This window comes from Colias philodice, chromosome 17 (assembly GCF_061535455.1).
Source record: "Colias philodice isolate Cphi_HAF_F1 chromosome 17, ilColPhil1 Martin Lab GWU primary, whole genome shotgun sequence".
NCBI lineage: Eukaryota > Metazoa > Arthropoda > Insecta > Lepidoptera > Pieridae > Colias > Colias philodice.
The window spans coordinates 8,930,267-8,951,772 of record NC_143102.1 but is presented as its reverse complement, the minus strand read 5'-3'; the positions used below and the strand labels follow the sequence as shown (position 1 = coordinate 8,951,772).

The 21,506-nt window shown below is 32.8% G+C and overlaps 4 protein-coding genes across 4 annotated transcripts; 3 read left to right on the top strand and 1 right to left on the bottom strand.

The window, feature by feature from the left end:
* The first annotated feature begins 87 nt into the window (after nucleotides 1-87).
* Nucleotides 88-9,581, top strand: Rpt1 (26S proteasome regulatory subunit Rpt1). The gene is made up of 10 exons (XM_089705618.1): nucleotides 88-302; nucleotides 390-427; nucleotides 509-682; nucleotides 980-1,119; nucleotides 2,874-3,042; nucleotides 3,722-3,854; nucleotides 5,464-5,590; nucleotides 8,169-8,265; nucleotides 8,696-8,904; nucleotides 9,399-9,581. Exons 1-10 carry the CDS (start codon nucleotides 230-232, stop codon nucleotides 9,541-9,543), a joined length of 1,305 nt encoding a protein of 434 aa, XP_089561744.1. The 5' UTR covers nucleotides 88-229; the 3' UTR covers nucleotides 9,544-9,581.
* Nucleotides 9,582-10,039: 458 nt separating this feature from the next.
* LOC149481252 (uncharacterized) lies at nucleotides 10,040-13,163 on the top strand. The gene is made up of 9 exons (XM_089705844.1): nucleotides 10,040-10,154; nucleotides 10,380-10,511; nucleotides 10,805-10,930; nucleotides 11,117-11,289; nucleotides 11,539-11,689; nucleotides 11,973-12,049; nucleotides 12,307-12,484; nucleotides 12,556-12,811; nucleotides 12,895-13,163. Exons 1-9 carry the CDS (start codon nucleotides 10,143-10,145, stop codon nucleotides 13,032-13,034), a joined length of 1,245 nt encoding a protein of 414 aa, XP_089561970.1. The 5' UTR covers nucleotides 10,040-10,142; the 3' UTR covers nucleotides 13,035-13,163.
* On the bottom strand, nucleotides 12,884-15,648 carry LOC149481251 (TBC1 domain family member 31). Its single transcript, XM_089705843.1, has one exon. It carries the CDS (start codon nucleotides 15,533-15,535, stop codon nucleotides 13,139-13,141), a length of 2,397 nt encoding a protein of 798 aa, XP_089561969.1. The 5' UTR covers nucleotides 15,536-15,648; the 3' UTR covers nucleotides 12,884-13,138.
* A 634-nt stretch (nucleotides 15,649-16,282) lies between these two features.
* Nucleotides 16,283-20,664, top strand: LOC149481250 (uncharacterized). Its single transcript, XM_089705854.1, has 6 exons — nucleotides 16,283-16,483; nucleotides 16,563-16,797; nucleotides 17,279-17,407; nucleotides 18,391-18,553; nucleotides 18,715-19,023; nucleotides 19,793-20,664. The coding sequence occupies exons 1-6, from the start codon at nucleotides 16,477-16,479 to the stop codon at nucleotides 19,964-19,966; spliced, it is 1,017 nt and encodes a 338-aa protein (XP_089561980.1). The 5' UTR covers nucleotides 16,283-16,476; the 3' UTR covers nucleotides 19,967-20,664.
* The last annotated feature ends 842 nt before the right edge of the window (nucleotides 20,665-21,506 follow it).

The following is a 21,506-nucleotide window of genomic DNA, read 5'->3' as shown; positions in this document are numbered from 1 at the left end:
TAACATATAGAACTGATTCATTGAACTTAGAATTTTCCTTTTTACGGCTTTGCATTATAGGGCTAAAAATTATAATTATCTGTATTCTGTATTTCATATTGTTATGGTGACTCCGTGACTTGTAGAATAAAATTTCATAAAATTTTAAAATAAATTAGTGTTTATCTCCTCCTAATAAACACAGGTTATTTCTTTAATACCGCGAGTTTTTCAATAATAAGAAAACAAAATGCCTGATCATTTAGGAGATGATATGCGAAAAGTTAAAGATGACAAAGAAGAACCTGAAAAAGAAATCAAATGTAAGACTATCTATTATTCTCTTTTAAATTGTGTTTTATTTTCGTTTCATTTGTTCTTTAAATAACAATCTCGTTGCAACTTTTCAGCCCTCGATGAAGGAGACATTGCACTCTTAAAATCATATGTAAGTTTTATCACCTTTATAGTAAATTACAGCCTTAATATTCATATGCACATTAATAATAAGCTATATTTTATACCTTAGGGACAAGGTCAATACACAAAGATCATCAAGGAAGTGGAAGAAGGCATCCAAACAGTGATGAAGAGGGTCAATGAACTGACTGGTATCAAGGAGTCAGACACAGGGTTAGCGCCGCCTGCTTTGTGGGATTTAGCAGCTGATAAACAGACATTACAAAATGAACAACCGTTACAGGTATTTTTCATACCTTAAATTCAGAGTCTACTACAATATACTTTAAATTTAAGTAGCGGCTAAAGATTGTCTTAAAACTTCAAACTTCAGTGACCTATTATTATAAAAATGTTGTAAGTCACTTTATGCTAGAGTGGAAAGTGGTATCTGTGAATAAAAGTTGAAATAATATACTAATTTTACCAGCAATAAGTACAGTATAATATTTAAAGTTTTAACTATAAATTAATACAATGAAATGTCTTAACAAAGGGAGAATGAAATTATTTCTATAACGATAAACTTATACTTCAACAGGTAGCAAGATGTACAAAGATAATCAACGCTGATTCAAATGATCCTAAATACATAATCAATGTAAAGCAATTCGCAAAGTTTGTTGTGGACCTCGCAGACTCTGTCGCTCCTACTGATATTGAAGAGGGTATGCGAGTTGGGTAAGTTAAAAGGATATTTTTGTTAATTTCATGTTTTTATTTTTTTTTTTTTTTATAATGTTGTATTTTAATAAAAAATACTACCCGTAATCATTCAACAATCAAACCTCATATTTTACTTAAAAATTTACTTGCATTGAAATAAATTGGCTTTTTATGTTATGTTTTTGATAGGTGTTCAGAAATAAGATTATTTTTTTTCAGTACAGTATTGAATGCAATTTAATTAAAAATACAGGCATTTTCGATAATTTGATCTGTTATATTTAATTTGCATACACTAGATTTACCACAAACACTAGGGTGGACGTACATGGACTGCTTCAAGCAGTTGAAAGCGACTGCTTGAAGGCACAACTGCGCGGTTGGTAGCATCAGCTCGAGCAGTCAAAGACTGACAGCTCGAGCAGTCCGTTAACTGCTTGAGCTACCCATGTACGGCCGCTTTTAGGGTTTTTAATCAATAATTTTGGAGTCACAGTACATGAAATCTGTTTTGAGTAAACAGTATTTCAAAAACATGTCTCCTACAGTAAAGTTCACTGCGAAGAGCTCAATACAATGAGTATTGTAATTGGGATATTACTTTGAACTATAATCTACTGATTTAAATAATATGTTGTTTTTGTAACAGTACAGAATTATAGAACATAATGTAGTATAAGTTCAAATACAGTAGAATCCGTTTATTATGACTCCGCCTATATTGACCAACCGGTTATTATGACGTAATTGTACTACGAAGTTTGGTTTTCGTATAAAATTCTTTATAAAAAGTCGGATATATTGACTTCCCTTACAGTGACATGCCGCTTATTATGACCCATTTTAATTAAATTATGTCTGGTTATAATGACCGGCATGATTCTTTACACGGAAATGTGGGAAGATTATGTTGTCATTGAAAGCGATCTCCTCACATCCGAAGAACCCACCGATGAAAATATCGTACAGAACTAACAACAGTGCTAAGGAACAACTGGAAAGTGATTGGGAAGAGGAAATCGAGGAATCACCATTACCTACCGCAGAAGAGGCATTAAAAGCTGCAGAATTATTATCACGATTTGTTCACAGCAATATTGAAAATGATAATTTGACCAAAGCTATGTCTTCTATACACAATAGTATCAGACTGTTTTTACAATAAAATGAAAAAACAAATACGTATACATATGCAAGTATACTATGTTTCTGTATTAAAATACATACATATTTACATAAATTACATAAAAAAGATTTTTCATTTCACATAACGCTTTGTATGACGTCCGCTTATTATGACGTGTTTGCCGATTCCCTTCGATGTCATTATAAACGGATTCCACTGTACTTATTAATAAAATAAACTGTAGCATTGTAATAAAGTCTTTTTCAATAAACATAAAGTGTTATAAAAAAAGTGTGTGTGCCGAGCACACGTGTCAGAAGTGAAACTTTTTTGGCAAGTTTCAAAGATAACAAAATCGTCGCCTTATTTAATGAGGTGTCTGTATTGCCATGACGCGACCTTGAAATTTAACTCAACACGTCTAAAGAAGTTTCACTTTAAAATTGTCAAAGAAGAACTTTTTCTTTCAATTATTTCGTGAATTATTCTAGTTCTGTTAAATTATAAGAATATGTAATTAAATACCATCAAAGATAATCCTGTATTTAATATTCTTACCTATTCTTTTTATAAACTTTTTACACATTATAATGAAATCGAACCATTACACCCTGGAATAATATTCACGTAATATTTATAACAGCGTCGATCGCAACAAGTACCAGATACACATACCGCTACCCCCCAAAATCGACCCCACGGTCACCATGATGCAGGTTGAAGAGAAGCCAGATGTGACCTACAGTGACGTGGGCGGCTGTAAGGAGCAAATTGAGAAACTGAGGGAAGTGGTTGAAACTCCGCTGTTGCATGTAAGTAGAAGTTCTTGATTATGATGAACTAGCGGTCCGCCCCGGCTTCGCCCGTGGTACATATTTCGCAATAAAAGGTAGCCTATGTTCTTTCTCAGGGTCTGAAGATTATCTGTGCCAAATTTCATCAAAATCGGTGCAGTCGTTTATGCGTGAAAACCATACATACATACAAACAAACCTTTCCTCTTTATAATATTAGTATAGATAGTGTAAGTACTTATTGTCTATAGACGATACGCAATCTATTTAAGCCTTACCAATAGGTAGTAAATTACGGTATTTGGAACATAAAGATTGTGCTTATGAAGTTTTGATTTACTTGAATTAAAGCTATAACTATTTGTTGATTTACTGTTAAAATGCTAGATAAGTAAAGAGTATTGTGTTGTATAAATTATTATATGGTAATGAATATCCTAAATCTTTGTTAAGTTGCACAATGTTTCGTAATACCTTTCCTTTGTTATCTATAAACATAGAATTCTTGTGCGTTATGTCGAGAGACTTCCTAAACAAATTAAGGACATTTTAAAAGTAGTTTCTAAGATTAGGTTTTATAGGTTTGTATCACACAGTGATAAAGGTCTCCTGACATTACAATGCTTACTAGAGTATTGTAATATGGACTTTACACATTACATAAACCATTTTTATTTAAATCTCTTTTTGTCTACAGCCAGAGAAATTCGTGAAGCTAGGTATCGAGCCACCAAAGGGTGTGTTACTATTCGGACCGCCCGGTACCGGCAAGACGCTATGTGCGAGAGCAGTCGCTAATAGAACTGATGCTTGCTTCATTAGAGTTATCGGTAAGTGTTATTATATAAATTTAAAAAGAATAGAAAAAAATGTGAGCCGTCATGGGACGCCTGGCAGATGTGAAACATCGTTCGGTTTACAAGTGAGCCTATAGATGTGTATAGCGACCCGTCGCCATGGCAAGCGTCGCCACGTCAACAATTCGGTTTACAAGTGAGCCTATAGATGTTTCACATCAAAATTCGATCACGAGGCGGGACTTGAACCCGCATCCCGCATCGTGGTGTGTCCCTAAGACACATAAAACTGAAAGAATAGAATAAATTCGATTGCTCTGGCGGGTCACGAGTGGCTGAGTTGGTCAGGCATCCGCCCCGGAATGGCGCGAAAGGATGCGGGTTCGAGTCCCGCCTCGTGATCGAATTTTTTCTATTCTTTATAAATTTATATTTATAAAGCATTTGAATGCCTTAAAATAATAAATATCAATTTCAAGAAGTGTTATTATCTTTCGACTGGTTCTATAAAGTACATATGTACATACCGGAGATTTCAGATTTAGTCATGTGGATGATATTGCGCTTTTTTAAATATATTTTTTATATGAGGTGGCAAAATATACTATATTGTTATTGTTATGTGAGTCTTGCAATATACTATATTGCAAGAGCGTCGTCATCAAAAATATGTTTTTTTAATATGTTATTTTATGTTTACTTTAAAAAAAATGTTACTTACGTAATTTATGTTCTCGCAGCCAGATATAGGGTCGTAATAGGGAGCTACTGCAAAAGTTCTAAATGATCATTAAATTATGTTTTCCATAATTATAGCTGAATTCGCTAGTAAGGATTATAATTTAAAATTATTACGATATTATTTATAATGGTAAAGCCTTGAGAAATTTAAGTCAAACAAAATGGAGAGTAAAGAAAGAGTACCGCACATGAACTTTGTCGGTGTTCTGATACAACTCTCCAAAATTATTCCATGAATCACAATGAACAACTATATTGGTTTGAGTTCACCAATAAGGCTACACGTTGTGGTACAATTTATGATAGAGATAATGAATAATATTATAGCCACTTGGCTGGCATAGTATTATTCTAAAAAAATTGTTCATAGTTGTATTTTTATTTTGTTATTTTTGTTTATATACACCGAGTATTGACCGCCTCCTTGGTACAGTGGTTGACGCATGAGCGTAACACGAGGGGTCCTGGGTTCGATTCCCGGTGGAGACGAAGAAAAAAAAATGTCTTGGTCTGGTAGGACACAGAAGGCTGATCACCTACTTGTCCCTAAAGAAATCGATCAGTGAAACAGATGTAGGTATAATGCATCTGCCCCTTACCCCATTAGGGGACATGGGTCTTCACACAGAGTATTGATCTTACTATTACAATCTTATTACAATAGAATTATTTCTGAAATTATAAAGCGGGTTACGAATACGGTTTAAGTTACTATGAACATTGAAAACAATATACATATTCAGAATTTAGCTAATAATATTCTCAAAAGTTGCATAGAGACCTAATATTTTTTCATTTAAATTCATAATATTTTAATTTCCATAAAACTCTTATTTATTTATTTATTGAAATACAACGTTAATTATAATTTGTTGATTTTAAATGATTTATTTTTTCATAGGTTCTGAGTTGGTACAAAAGTACGTGGGTGAAGGAGCGCGTATGGTGCGCGAGTTGTTCGAAATGGCGCGAAGCAAGAAGGCGTGTCTCATATTCTTTGATGAAATCGACGCTATTGGTGGAGCGAGGTGGGTGGTTCTTGTATTAAATGTGTTTTATTTAGGTAAAAAAAAACGTGTGTGTTTTTGTTCTGTTACGGTTTGGTTATTTTTTTTTTTTAGTATTTTATCGATCGATGATTTAACAAAGCAAGATGAATGTTCTATGTTACCAAAGATTAGACAATAAAAGTCTCTTTTTAAATAACATACTTACATTAAAAAGACAATTCTTCATTTCAAATTGAATTTCGCCCACATAGCCATCTCTTAGTCTAACCATCATTTATTAAATCAGCTAGTGAGATTATTAAACATGTAACTCAAGTTTTTTAATATATATATCAATGTTTACATTTGTTTATTTAGTATGGAGAGTGTGGATATTCATTGCACTTGAATACAGTCACTGTATTGGCACAACTCTCCTATAATATAATAATTAAAATTACAATTTTCTTCTCTATTGGCACAAGTATTGCCAATAGGCATGAGGATTGTGGTACATTTTAGTGATCGTAACATTTTTTTAAATACTTATTATAAATAAATATGTATATAGATTTTATATAAATCTATTACTTATAAGAAATTACACGCGAAGCCGGGTTAAATATTAGTTTGAATGTAATAAGAATGTACTGCGATTCTACAAAGCTACCTAATTGATGTAGGATAACAAACCGCAGCAAGTCAACGACTATTATTTAAGTGAGGGTAGTTGGGTCGAACGTCGTATAAACAACGTCCGAGCCCCTAGGCACGATTCGTACGAATGCGCCACGATTCAAAGGAACGCGGCATTTTATAGTATTCGACAGCTAGCATGTTTAGACAGGAAATAAACTATTCATCCACAAAAATATTTAATCAAAATTTAGTCTAACACTATATATTTGTTCATTTATTTATTTTTACCCGACTGCCAAAGAAGGAGGGTAATGTTTTTCGAGTGTATGTAAGTATGTATGTATGTCTTTTCCTTTGTGACCACCTGTAGCCTAAACGGCTTGATGGGTTTTGATGTATGAGGTATCGTTAGATTTGTCTTGATTACGGGAGTGTCATAGGATACATTTTATCCTAAAAGTCCCACGGGATAAAGACATAATAATATTTTTTCTAAATTTCCCTTTATTTAGTGTGCAGTCGGGTATTTTGTTTTTTTAATAATAATCTTGTTATTTACAATACTTATTTGAACAAAAGGCGGCTTTGTTGCTACAGAGCAACAAGTTACACAGTACAGTTTAAGCGATAACGCAAATATGCAAAATAATTAAGCACATATACATATAATTTTTTTTATTTATTATGGAGAGTAAAGAAAGAACACCGCACGTGAGTATAGTCGGTGTTTTGATACAACTCTCCTATATTAAATATTGTATGTAATCACAATGTTTATACAGTCCACCTAATGGCACAAGTATTGCTAATAGGTATCAAGGTTATGATTAGACATCGGATTATATGCACTAACAAAATGCCAAAATATGCATGCAAATATGCACTTAAAAAGGCCAAAATATGCACTAAAAACGACTGATATGCCTAAAATATGCACAATACAAAATCAAAAAACCTTTATTATTTTTATATATTTAAATCAAAGATTGTACAAAAACAGTGAAATTTTCTTGAAATTGAGTATAGTTTTTGTGCCAATATAAAATTAAGCATTTTTACCAAATTTTCGAGCGCAAATTTGTGACGTTAGTCACCCGCCAGCCCAGTCTTGCCACCTTAGACCTTTCCGGGCTAAAAATAGCCCTTTTTTGGAATTCAACCTGTGTTTTAAGTTTTTAGCCTCAAAAGGGTAATCTAGCCCTGTTTTGAATGGCTCAAAATTTACTTAAAATGGAGCCCATTTTGTAATTTTTTGCCATTTTACCATGCCAAAATAGGCTTTGTTACTCGCTGAGCGTTCTGATTGGCTAATAAAGGTAAGTCGACCAATCAAAACTCCCGCTACTTAACGAAATATGCACGATTGGGGAAAAAGGCTAAAATATGCACTAACGCCGTAATTAGAGAGTTTTATGCATTTGCATATGCAAATATGCAAATGCATATAATCCGATGTCTAGTTATGATACATTTTATATGATTTTTTTATAAATTTCATTTGTAAGAGAAAAAAAAGAGACTGAACATTAACATTGTAAACTTATAAAGAAAACAATATGTATTTTTTGAGAAAGTTTTTAATACATAAATTGAAGTATACAGCAATATACAATTTTTTAAGACAAAAAAAAAATGTTTACAAGACAGATAAATTACACCTAATATATTATTTTTACATCAATTAGGGCTGATTTTTCAATCCTTGGTTAATCCATCAGTCCTCGGAATCACAGACACAATAGAAAATCTATTGTGTCGCGCCCCGATCGGGCCTTACGGTGGTCAATGGGTTAAAACTTATTTCGTCGATTAATGTATAAAACTACCATTTTAAAAACGTTTTCTAATTGCCCGTATTTAACAGTTTACGTGAGATTTTAATATTATCGTGTAATACTTTATTGGACGGATAAGTTTTATCCAAGCATTGAAAAATCGGCCCTTAAAGTTACGAGTACAATAAATACTTGTGATTCAGATTCGATGATGGGGCCGGTGGTGATAACGAAGTGCAGAGAACCATGTTGGAGTTGATTAACCAGCTTGATGGGTTCGACCCACGTGGTAACATTAAGGTTAGTAAGATATATTTGAATTTTATTTTCAGACAAGCTCGTTATTACAGGGTGTTGTTATTATGTAAGTTCGGAAAAATTGGTAATGTTTTTTTAGATTCATCTAACTGAAATGAAATTACAACATTTAATGCCACGTGTATCCAGCTAAAAATTTAAAGACTACATGTGACTTATTTCTTGTTTATTGTATACAATAGCTTACCTTATACCTTAGTTACATGCATTGATTACATTCAAAATTAATATTGTTAATTCGTGTACTCGTTCCACATTTGATATGAACACGTATACATTCGAATGGCATGCCATTTTTTCTTAAATTAAGCGAAATAAACATCTTAAAAAGAATTTCAATACTTGATAGTTTCTTTTTCCGGTGACTGCACCCAAAAAATATCCTCTAAACTAATTCAAAACTCCTATCCAGGTGTTAATGGCTACAAATCGCCCAGACACACTAGACCCGGCCCTCATGAGGCCGGGTCGTCTGGACCGCAAGGTGGAGTTCGGTCTCCCGGACCTCGAGGGTCGTGCGCATATATTCCGTATACACGCGAGGTCCATGAGCGTTGAGAGGGATATACGGTTTGATCTGTTGGCCAGATTGTGCCCTAATTCTACCGGGGCCGAAATTAGGTAAGTTGTTTAAAAACAATAGATAACACAAATAGGGGAAGTTAAATTTCTTTTTTTGTTATAGATCGTCTAGAAACAATGTAAGGTTTACTTTCAATATAACACTTAATTATACTCTTAAAAACTAGTTGGCGTAATGTAACAACTAATAATACTATAATTTTTATAATAAAACTTTATGAAATAATGGTGGCATACCAATAAAATTGAAAATTATTTATTTTTACAAAACATTAAGGCTACTTACATAAGTGTTATGTAAAATGCTCTTTCGAATCCTTTTCTTGCTCATTCTCATTCGCTCATTCTAATATTTAATAAAAATATATCCTTGTAATACATGTTTTCACAGCTTCCTGAATCATGATACCTAAATTTATTTACCTTACCTGTCAGTTATATCTACTCTATGAAAATTTACGTCGAAAAATGTCAAATAAGCTATCAGGGACATTTTGAGACAAAAAGTTATTAATAAATATTTTTTTTTACAGGTCGGTATGTACCGAAGCGGGAATGTTCGCGATCCGCGCTCGCCGCAAAGTGGCCACAGAGAAGGATTTCCTAGAAGCAGTCAATAAGGTCATCAAGAGCTATGCCAAGTTCTCTGCTACTCCGAGATACATGACCTACAATTAATCTAGAATCAATATATTGTGAATTATTCATACATTAAATGATGTTTTATTTTTTAACACCCTGTACCTTTAAGTTACTTTGAACCAAGTTAATTAAAAGTATTAAAAAGAATAATAGTATTAAGAAGAATTTGAGAACCTCCTCCTTTTTTGAAGTTGGTTAAAAATGTGTCGAGTTTGTGGGTAGACGGTAACTGAATTTATTTTTTCTTATAATAAAGTTCTTATTTCACGAAGTTATTTTAGTTATTATAGGTTATTCTGCTAATTCTTCATTTAAAATATCAACGTTCGAAAACGTTACAGAATATATCATATTTGCTATACATATTTTTAATTTTCATTTAAATCGTAAATTCAATATATCGGTTTTTGGCACATAATTTTTAAAATATGACTTGAAATTATGTAATGAAACCACAATTTTAGATCTGCGATTGAATATACTCTGTGGTTTGTCAAGTTACGTTAATTAATAATAAATTCGAACTACCCTCATTCACAATTATTGAAACTTATTTCAACCGCTTAGTAAAGACGTTACCGGTGTTTTCTTAAATTATATTGATAATTTTTAAGTAAAGCATAAGATAAAACAATATGACGAAAACGGTAAGTACTGATTCTCATAACTATACGAAGTAATATAATATTTATCTCTTGTATGTTAAAACAATTCATTGGTTTGACTTTTATAATATTATGTATATTATGATTGTGATAAATTATCAAGTCACATTGGATTACAAATCTTTCTATTTGAACAGAATTCAAAATATTATGCAACGAATTCCTTGTAGGCTTTGTAGAAAATCGTTCACTTGATATTATTTTTAGGACGCTTACTCGGACGTGGTTGAATTATGCGCATTACTGCAATGTTTGGGTTTTGGTGTTAAATCATTGGATACGAGAGATGGAAACATGAGTCAAGAAGTTAGTGCCAAAACTATAACTATAAATTGCCAGGTACGTGTTTTTAAACATTAAATTGTTGACAAAATGTTCATATTATGACTTATGTTTTTCATGAATTTGGAACTAAGTACTTTCTCGATTCATACTTTTCGGTGTTGTTACATATTACATACACTAGCTGTTCCTTGCTGTTTTATCCGCTTTGCTCCCGTTCTATCACTAATCTTACAAATCGGACCAGTAAGTAGTTACGGAGATTTGCGCGTTCAAACGAATAAAATTTTCAACGATATGATTATAATATGAGTATAGATTTATTATGATAGGTATAACTATAATTACAGGCTTCTGGACTCCTGGTTGTTATGGAAAGCACAGACGCATCTTGCTCCTGTCCAATAAATGCTAACGAAAGTAACAGTGGATTTTGGCAGGTTTCTGGTGTTGCTGGTGGTAAACAATCAAATAAGGTGACGTTATTCTTTGTGGAGATATTTAGTAGGTATATTATAGGGATTGGTTTGTCTTGGAAGTCGTCCTAAACGGCTGGACCGATTTTAATTAAATTTTTATGTGGAATCGAGAATGGTTTATTTTTACAATTCGAATGCAAGTGAAGAAAATGCTCGTTTAAAATTTATATCAATCTCTTTTAGGAAAGTGGTAGCGGTATATTAGGAAGTCTTCCAAGAGCACAGCGGGATCGGTTAACTAAAGAATTACAGGATATTATAAAATTCATCAAGGAACATAACGAGACAGAAGCTGATAAGCCTAAGGAAGGCAATAAGTCTACCAGTATGATAGAACTGAAGACGCCTGAGAAAAGGTATATATGTAACTAGTTATTTTCCTAGGTAGTTACCTAGGTTTTTAAAATTTTATTTTACATTTAAAAAAGTTTATTTACCTAAGTATGTATCAATTAAATTAAATAAGTCAATCAAAAATCATAAATTAACTAAAACAAATTTTAAGACTTTTCGTGATATCGACACAAAGCAATTATGACGTCGTTTTCTGAAAAATAAAAAAAATTGTTTTATTATTAAAATGTAATAGAAATTCCCTTTTTTAGACATTTCCAACTGAAATCTGAAACACCAGCTCGTTATCGTTCCTTGGACACGTTGACTGCAACAGAGGACGGACCTCAGTCGCTGCCGGCCCCAGGTCTCTTACAAAGACAACTTTTAAATGAACACAATGACGCAAACATCGAGAAAAAGGTAAAATATGTTGTGTATCCTATCATCATATTATAAATTTAAAAATTGTGAAAGTTTGTTATTATTTCACGCAGATACTACTGAACCGATTACTGTGAAATCTGGTGTGTAGGTAGCTGAAGACCCAGAATAAGATAGAGGCTTTTTATCCCAGATATCCCACAGGAACGGGAACTATCGGTGCCATATAAATGTAAGAATAACTTACTTCAACTACCAAACTTGTTCGGTTATCTGTATGTTATGAAACTTAGTCATATTTTTTATTATTTTCTTTCTTTAGGTAATGTGTCAAAGACAAAGCACCTATACGCTAACATCTCCTCTTGGTAGTGTACGAAGCAGAAATAAAACATCAAGGTAAGGTTAAAACAAAGTGATAGAAGACTTACATTGAAATTCATGCCTCAGAAAACACGTGTGTAGTCAGATTTTTATCCGATTTTTTTTTAATGAATGTCGTATGAGATGTTGATAGATGAAGTTTGCAATGCATCTAATTATACCTGTAACTACTGTTTTCTCACACGAACGCCTATGTTCTAAATTATTTTATTATTTAGTGTATTAGTTCTAAATTATTTTATGTACCTAGAGGTAATGTGTTACATTTCTAGCCCCATACAAGTTCAAACTTCTTCAAATATTCTGGAAAGTCTAATAGCGGCTAAGAAAGGAGCTGAAGAAATACAAAATAAGCTAGCGTATGCTATCAGGGAGTTGTGTGAAGAGGGTAAAAACGATTCATCATTGTCTTCGCTGGCACTTGATGTTTCAAAAATATCTGTGCTTAAGGTACGTAAGTTAGAAATTTACTAGCTAATATTAGGCATTTGGTCAATACTTTTATCAAGAAAATTTTTCAGGGACATGATGGAAAAGCACAATTTTCTTCGAGTCCCAATTTATCGGCATTAGCTAACGTCCACGACGATATAACCAAAAGACTAAAGAGAACCGAAAGTGCGTCAACATCAAACTTGGTCAGTAAAGCGACAGCAAAAGATAAACAATCCAGGCTGCGCCGCATTTCACCGAATTTATTTAAGTTTAAAAAAGACAATCCTCCATCTATAAAAATAGAGAAGAAATGTCAAGACTCTAAAACTAGTAAATTCAATAGTAAGCATCACCTTTTCAATAGATTATTTAATTATTTTGAAATAAAAGTGTGTAAATAAATTAAACAAAATGTATATTTTCAGGTCTATTTAAACCTAAAGGACTCACACCGTCTAGTACACCTAAACTAAACTCAGAGGCGTCCCCGAATTTAAGCGCATCGAGGAAAAAATTTAGTCATGTAAAATCTACAATCCCGCGACCAGCACCCAAGAAAGAATAATAACTTTATTTTCCATTGTTTCTAATAATGGCTGGTTACTAAATAAAATGTGTGATTTCAACGTAATTATTTGATTTCTCCGAATTTTCATTTGATTTATTAATTTAACTACCAGAAGATTCCGTAATTCTGCCATTGAGCAACAGTTTTTCAATTTCTTTCTCTAATTGATTATACTTAGTTTCTTTCTTGCTTCTTGACATTGTTTCTCCTTTTTCATCATGTTTATTAGATTTTAAAGAACTTTTGTGAGATTTCTTCGTGTGTATACTTGTTGGATATAAAATGCTTTCTATCAAGTCATGTTTTACTTTATTTTTCGTATAATCACCTCTGTTGTGTGCATGGTCACGTTTTTTATTTTTACTAATGTGGTCTAAGTCTTCATCACTAATTGCTGATTTAGTTTCCGATTCACTATGTACTCTGTTATAGATTTCCTTTCGTTGGCTTTGTGTCGTTAATTCTTTCAAAGTGTAGTTTTCCCTCTTATTTTTCTTTTTCTCTTTTCTAGCTATTTTTAAACAGATTGTTGCTTTAGGATAACCTGTAAATTGTTGGTAACAAAGGCCTTTTTCTAATGATGTAAATGTCTTGAAAAAACGTCTAGGATGAATATCTTCCGGCGTTTCATTTAATAAAATGTAAGCCTTCTTTATAAATATTTTCTTGTCTATAGGATTTTGCTTGTGGAAAAAGTTTTCTAAATCTTCGTGTGATTTTAATTTCTTTATAACGTTTTTCTGAATTATATTGTATGATACCACAGCCATAAGAATAAATGCTGGTTCATTACTGATAATATGATCCCAGAGTATGAGCCACTCTGAACAAGTCAATACCTCACTGAAAGCAGTTTCTAAAATACTTAAGGCATAGATTTGACTTGTAACTCCAAGATGGCAAAAGTGGTTTAATAATTGCGGATCGTGTTCCGCCAGAATATTTTCTATAATTGCCAAAATGCTCAACGGAGGAAATGGAGCATACTCAAACCAAAGTTGACATTGATTTATTAGGACTGTTGCAACACATTCAAATAGCAACAGTGGATCTTTTTGCAAAACTTTTACAAAGGGAAATACGAATCCCGGGAGAAATTTAAGTACTCCAAACAATGGACACCAATGGGCAAGACAGGACAGCAGTCTCTTTAAACTCTTAAGGGTCATAGAGCTATGAATTGTAAATTGTTTTTCAATATCTTTGTATGCTGGATGAATACCTTTGTCAACTAGGCTCGAATAAGCAAGCTTATTTTTAGGAGTATCTAATAATGAGCGCCAAATAACAGATCTAAATTTTTCTGGATATTCTCCATACTGCATTAGAATTCTTCTCAGTCTTGCACTGTCCATACAAGTGCGCATTCTTTTTTCAACTTCAAACTTTGTTGGTTGTTTGTGATTAGCATATTTGGTGTATCTGGAATCAGGTAAAGAAGTACTTGGTGTATCTTCATTTTCCTTGGATTCAAGAGCTAAGTCCATAACATAGGATGAATTGTAAATGTTGACTTCACCCAACTGTAATATGCTAAGAAAATATTTACCAGTAGGGCTTACCACAAAATTTCGTATTGCTGATGATTCATTATGTATTGAATGAATTATTTTAAGTGAATCAACATTGATAAAATAGAGGATGCAATCACTGCTTAACATGCCAAGAATCTTATTTGAACCTCCATCAAAAACTTGTGGTATAAATGATATATGTTGAACACCAGAAATATTGTATTTTGATAGATTGATGGATTTTAATGCCTTCCAAGTATCCATGCTAAACAAAATTAAAATGGGGGATAAACCTGCCATTGCCATAGCCCTACCATTCTTGGTGAATGCTATGCTCTTCATGTGCTTTAATTCACTTGGAATAATTTGTTTGACTGATTTCATAGTTTCATGTCTCCATATCTGGATTGTATCATTCTGAAAACAGGATACCAGGTAATCTCCTGCCGGAGTGAACATTATCTGTTGTATTTGCGCACCAGTGTATGTGTTTAAAGTAAAATATTTCGTATAATTGGTAAGCTCCCATAAAATAGCTTCTACTGCACTTGCTGTGAGTAGATTATTCATTTTGTTATTTGAGAAAGAAATGTGTTTGACCGGCGCACTATGCCCTGAAAGCGTAAGTGATATGGTACCACTTTCAATATCTAGAAAAATAATATCATATTTTTTATTAGCAACTATTAATACATCAGATTTATGAGGGAAAAAATGGAGTGCTGTACAAGGACCTTCACTAGTAAGTTTCCAAAACTTTAAGTCTGCGAAATCTAGTATGAAAATGTTTCCTACATTATCGGCACACGCTAATTTTTCTCGTGCATCATTAAACGAAGCTGTTGAAAATCTAATTCGTCGACTCTCTCCATTGGAGCTACGAACTGTGTGATGAAGTTGTAATATAACACCATCCTTAGGCTTAGATTTTATTTTTATATCAAACTTTTCAATGCAATCATGTATTTCATGATTTTGATCCATTAACAAAGCTTTCTTGTCTGATTTTTAAATAAGAATAAATATAAAAGGATTTGCAGACTTTTAATAAAAATTTTAAATTTGGCGGAATCAATAACATTACACTATAATGTGACACAAATGACATAAGTGGCACTTGCCAGTTGCCAGTAAAAATTTACCACAATTTACAATCGTAACTATAGTCGAGTTTTGTTTTGACTATCGTCGTCATGGATACAGTGTTCTTCATTGTACTCTCATCCTCATGGGGAGTTGCGTCGCTACGTGCGCGCACTTTCATACTAGCCCTGTGTGCATGGGCACACTCGCAACTATTTTGTCTCTCCCACCCATGGGGGTGGGAGAGACAAAATAGTTGCGGAGACAAAAAAGTTGCGGAGACAAAGTTGCTCGTGCGCGCACTGTCTTAGAATGAAAACATATAAACCAGTTCAATTTTACAAAATTATTTATTTAGTATCAATTAAAGATTGTAAAATGGTATAATGTATACATATTTAACATTTGTTTTACGTTTTTATTGTTAATTAGTAATTTTAACTTTTTATTGTTGCGTATTTTAATTAACTGTAAACACGCTCTAAATAATTTTATATATTGGTTCTCGTGAGGACAGGATCTGAGTTATCAATATGAAATGTATTGTCGACAGTCGAGGTTGTAATGGCCTTCTTTAATTAATATTTATCGACTAGCAACTTTATAAGATTTGACAGCAGTCAGAACATGTGAATACCTAATAGTCTGTGACAGCACTCGAAATACAAATTTTAATGTCAGGTGTCTATAGCAACATAAAGTGTACCAGCTAATAATTTACCGTAATAAGATATCATTACTGACCATTACTTATTCAAACTATCTAATAGTTTAATATTTACCAACCCCTCACATTTGGTTATGTACATGTAAATATAAAACATATTCTACGCTGCATAACGATGGCCGGTAAGTTATAAAAATATTACGTTTGTTGTTAATAAATTGTGGTTTTCAGTGCTTCTATTTATTTATTTGTGATCTACAGACAACGTTGATACTCCTATGACAAATAACGAGGCGGATGGTGTACCGAATGAAAGTTCTGGCAGGGATCAGAATAACAGTGGTGATAAGTCGCCACCACCTCCGGTAACTCCACCGCCGACGGAAGTAGACACGCAAGAAATCATTGTAATTAATGAGAATACCGAGGAATTGGATCTAAATCATGGAAGAATCGGCAAGATTGAGAATCTAGAACAATTGAAGCGTTTAGAGAGGTAATGTTAATATAACAAGTAACCAATCATGACTTAGTCGTATGTTGACGATTCAATTATAGTTACAAGGTTATGTTGTGCCAGGGGAGACAATATGTCAATTATTAGCAGTGATTGGTTAGATTAGTATTAAAAAATATTGTGACATGGGTATGAGTCATAGATATTTTACATAATATACTAATCGCACACATGATTTAAACATTAAACTCAATATATACCTAATCCTAGTTCACAAACAATTTTGGTAAAAACATAGCTGAAACATCCAACTTTAACAATTTCAAAATAACAATTGTATAGGTGATTTTTACACAAGTTCTTTAGGTGATAGTTCTATAAGCAATCAGATTCTTATTAGTTTCTTAGAGGTAAAAATCTATTATTCAGCCATTCTTGTATGAGTGGTGTGACTAACATGACTTTCTTTAATTTAAACAAATTGTGTCACTAACTTTAAAATTAACAAAATTCTTTGCAGGCTGTATTTAAGATGGAATTTAATCAAGAAGATCGAAGGTCTGGATACACTGACCACTCTGGTAGAATTGGAATTGTATGACAATCAAATTGTGGTCATGGAGAATCTTGACAACCTTGTGAATTTGGAGTAAGATAAATTTTCCATCCATACCTAAATGCGAAAGTAACTCTGTCTGTCTGTGTCTGTTACTCAATCACGCCTTAACTACTGAACCAATTTGCATGAAATTAGGTATAGAGATATTTTGATTCCCCAGAAAGGACATAGGATAGGTTTTATCCCGGAAATCCTACGGGAACGGGTTTTTCTTAGAAAACGCGGGCGAAGCCGCGGGCCGAAAGCTAGTTTACTATATTTGTTATTGCTAAGTAATTTATTATACATATATTGACCGCAACTGCTGTACCGCGCCTTAGGTATATGCGCGGCGAGGTGGAGGATCCGACCGTTCTGTTTCTTTCTAACTGAAATGAAATGAAATGAAATAAATTTATTTGTCCATTTTATGTTTTACAACTCATGCTCTTTCTTACCCCATCACCGCACATACCTATGGGGTGGTACAGCAGTGTGGTCAAGCTATAGCTACTAATTTTCTGCCCGTGGCTTTGCCTACATACTTAAAGCAAACCCAGCGCTCCTGTTCCTAAGGGGATTTCCAGGATGAAACCTTCCTAGTCCTATCTGTTCTCAAACTATCCGTGTACCTAATTTCATTCAAATTGGTTCACTGGTTACGACTTAATAAGAGTCAAACATACATAGATTATTTTTATAATGTTACTAGGAATATAGACTTGTAGTACACAGCTAGTTTGACTTCCATAATTAAATCTTAATGAGTCAATGTTATTAGTTTTAACTTTTAAGATTATCCTGTCGAAAAATATACAAAACTATAGCTTTTGCAAAAATACCTTTCTATTCTTATTAGTGATGATTCATTAAATTACTATGAATTTAACCTAAAACGGAAGGTTTTCAGGCTGACTCACTATTATTATTGCTAAAAAAGTGGTCCTACCAGTATTTAATCATCATATTAATGCTCCTATGTATTGTAAACTTAAATATCCATATACTTAATGTAATTTTCATGTCTTTTTCAGAATCCTAGATTTATCATTCAACAGAATCAAAGAAATCAACGGCCTTGATAAGTTAGTGAATTTAAAAAAGCTGTTTCTTAGTTCAAATAAAATAACGGAAATAAAAAATGTCAATCATCTCAACAAGCTGGATCTTTTGGAACTTGGTGATAATAGAATAAGGGTATGTATGATCTCAACATATTGTAAGTTATGCAATATGAAGAAATCAATTTTATTCTTCTTATTATTCTATTTGAGGTATTTTTCCTTGTATAACTTATAAAAATGCAATATTTTGTTGAACTTGTAACTGTTGTAAAAAAAAGATTTGTTTTATTGCAGGAAATAAAGAACCTAGAAGGATTGAAGGCACTAAAACAGCTTTATTTGGGAAAAAATAAAATTACGAAAATTCAAAACCTCGATGATGTCACAAATTTGGAAATACTCGTCCTACAGAGTAATCGCTTAACCAAGATAGAGAATTTGGAACAATTGACGAATTTAGATCAGTTGTATATTTCTGAGAATGGTTTAACAGCCATTGAGAACTTAGACTATCAGGTCAAGTTAGAGACATTAGATTTGGCTATGAACAGAATTACTGTAATTGAAAATGTGCGGCACATGACAAATTTGGAGGAATTATGGGTAAGTAATTTTATAAAATGTGAATGTGTGTATAGACTATAGAGGATAATCTCAATCAATATTTTAAGAGATATAGATGTTGAAATTTGTAGCAGTAGTAAATGAAACAATAATATTAAACATGAATCCACACTTTATTGTATATACCAACCATCAAAGAGGAAATACGTACCCAACATTTTTCATACAAAGTGCGATTGGGAAAACACCCAAACCCTCTTGCTACAAAACTGCTTGAACCTGAAAACGTGCGTCGTCTCAAAAAGCGACGAGACATTTTTGGCTAGTCAACACTGTTGGCTACCAAGCCCGATAAAATAGACTCTATTTTACCGGGCTCTATTTAATAGAGGGTGGACTCCAATGGGAGCAGCATCCTTCCTGCCATACGCGCCTTCAACGTATCCGCTTATAGTCTAGCGACCTATATAATACTTAAAAAAAATGGTTGTCTGTAAAGTCGGTTTACTGACGATAGTTGAACGTGACAACGTCCGATTGTGCTTCTTTGTCGCTCGTTCCGCGCTCTCGCTTGCACTTCAAGCCTTACATGGAACGCCTCAGAGCGAGGTAACGCCGCATGAGTCATGTTTTTTCGTGCGTGCAGCCGGCTCTTTCGAATTGTAAGACGTTGTCACGACAAAAAAAAACATGAATGGATTTTCCTTAAATTAAATAAGGTTTAAACAACCTGTGTCAACATGAAATCAATAATATCATATGTATTTAGGGTATACAATAAATCTAAAAATGTATATTTGAATTCCAGCTTAACGACAATCAGATATCAGACTGGTCGTCAATAGAATATCTACAAGAGAACAAGAAACTAGCCACGATATATTTAGAGAGGAACCCGCTGGCCTCAGACCCGGCGTATCGGCGGAAACTCAAGTTGATTCTGCCGTCGTTACAACAGATTGATGCCACTCTGTGTAGATAAGATGTTTATTTTTTGTCTGTGGTCTAATATGGCGGCTGTTTGCAATTCTATAATCATGTTTTTTAATGTAGTTTTTTTTAATTTTACATTTAATGTGATATGTTTATTTTCATTAAATACAGTATTGTTTTGTAATTAGATTTTTTTTATTTGCGTATTATGTTGTCTATTTTTGTAAGAGTTTTGTATGAACACCACGACCGCCATATTTAAAAAAATGAGAGTATTTAGTTGTGAGACCATTAGATGTATTAATGTATGTTATTGTTTTAACTTTATTCATTATTTTATCATGTTTCGTATATTCTTAGTATTCAATGTAAAAGTATGTGTTGTATTTGTAATTCATTATGTGAATGTATATAATCATATTGTCATTGTTTGCATAAACTGAATATTCCTCCATAATATTATGATATATGTACCATAGACAATAGATGTTTATAAATTATATTATTATGCATTTTAATGTATTTATTATAAAGGAGGGTTGACCCTTTTTTATTTTACTTAGTAATTCAATTCGACAGCTAATAAACAGTAAAATAAAGTATAGTTCTATAGCTAAATTAAATGTTTGATTTATTTTTGAATGTAGCAATTCTCGATTTAAAACACATGTTTTAAAAACAAAAAAACTACGAAATAAAAATAAAGCTTTAACACAATATATTCCTATAACAACTGCCATTTTATTTAATATACAGGGTGTCCCACTTTCGGTATACTAAGCGCAAAGGGACTTGTAGTTTTGCATACGCTGAGTACGTAAAAAATAATTATAAAATTCCAGACGCATTTTTTTTTAAATAGAGGAATTCTTAAAATTCCATGTGTATACCCCCAACAAGCAAACCGCCCAACTTTGCCACCCGCATGTGAGCTATCGTTTAAGATTATGTTTTCATAGACAAAATACTCACATTAGCGAAGCGGTATATGCCGGCTGCGCGAAGCTAGAGACGAATACAAGGATTTTAAGGAAAAATTTAGCAAAAAATTTTTCGCGAATTTTGTTATTTAAGTATTTTTTATGTGATCAGTGTATGCAAAACTACAAGTCCCTTCGCGCTTAGTATACCGAAAGCGGGACACCCTGTATAATTCCATAAGAAAATATGTTGATATTCAGTTACTTATGTATTTAAATATTATGTACATAATCTAATGTTCAAAATTCGCATGTAATTGACCCGTCCTTTTGGCCTTTGAAACTAATGTATACTACAATATATTTCTATTCATATGTAACATCCACACAGAGCCACTGAATAAATTTAAATACACATCAATGTTAGACTGGCTCTACTGGACTGTACCATTAATCCTAAAAAAAATATAAAATATAAGTACCTACATAGTCTAGAAATTTCCGCGCAAACTTAAAAGTTTATACTTATAGTCAAATTAAATTTTGTATCGACATAGTACTATAAATTTTTATCAATAAACCACTTGAAAAAATATTTTTTTCATAAAAGATGAGGATAACATTATAACAGAGATATGAAATGCTTTCTCTATGTAAGATACATTTCTC

Bases quoted from the DNA above. Each gene is read 5' to 3' on its own strand.
- Rpt1 (XM_089705618.1), top strand. From the start codon at position 230: ATGCCTGATCATTTAGGAGATGATATGCGAAAAGTTAAAGATGACAAA. The intron at 8,266-8,695 runs GTTAGTAAGATA...ACTCCTATCCAG, and splicing joins ACCCACGTGGTAACATTAAG to GTGTTAATGGCTACAAATCG. The intron at 8,905-9,398 runs GTAAGTTGTTTA...TTTTTTTTACAG, and splicing joins TCTACCGGGGCCGAAATTAG to GTCGGTATGTACCGAAGCGG.
- LOC149481252 (XM_089705844.1), top strand. The intron at 10,931-11,116 runs GTGACGTTATTC...AATCTCTTTTAG, and splicing joins GTGGTAAACAATCAAATAAG to GAAAGTGGTAGCGGTATATT. The intron at 11,690-11,972 runs GTAAAATATGTT...TTCTTTCTTTAG, and splicing joins ACGCAAACATCGAGAAAAAG to GTAATGTGTCAAAGACAAAG.
- LOC149481251 (XM_089705843.1), bottom strand. From the start codon at position 15,535: ATGGATCAAAATCATGAAATACATGATTGCATTGAAAAGTTTGATATA.
- LOC149481250 (XM_089705854.1), top strand. The intron at 16,798-17,278 runs GTAATGTTAATA...AATTCTTTGCAG, and splicing joins CAATTGAAGCGTTTAGAGAG to GCTGTATTTAAGATGGAATT. The intron at 19,024-19,792 runs GTAAGTAATTTT...TTTGAATTCCAG, and splicing joins CAAATTTGGAGGAATTATGG to CTTAACGACAATCAGATATC.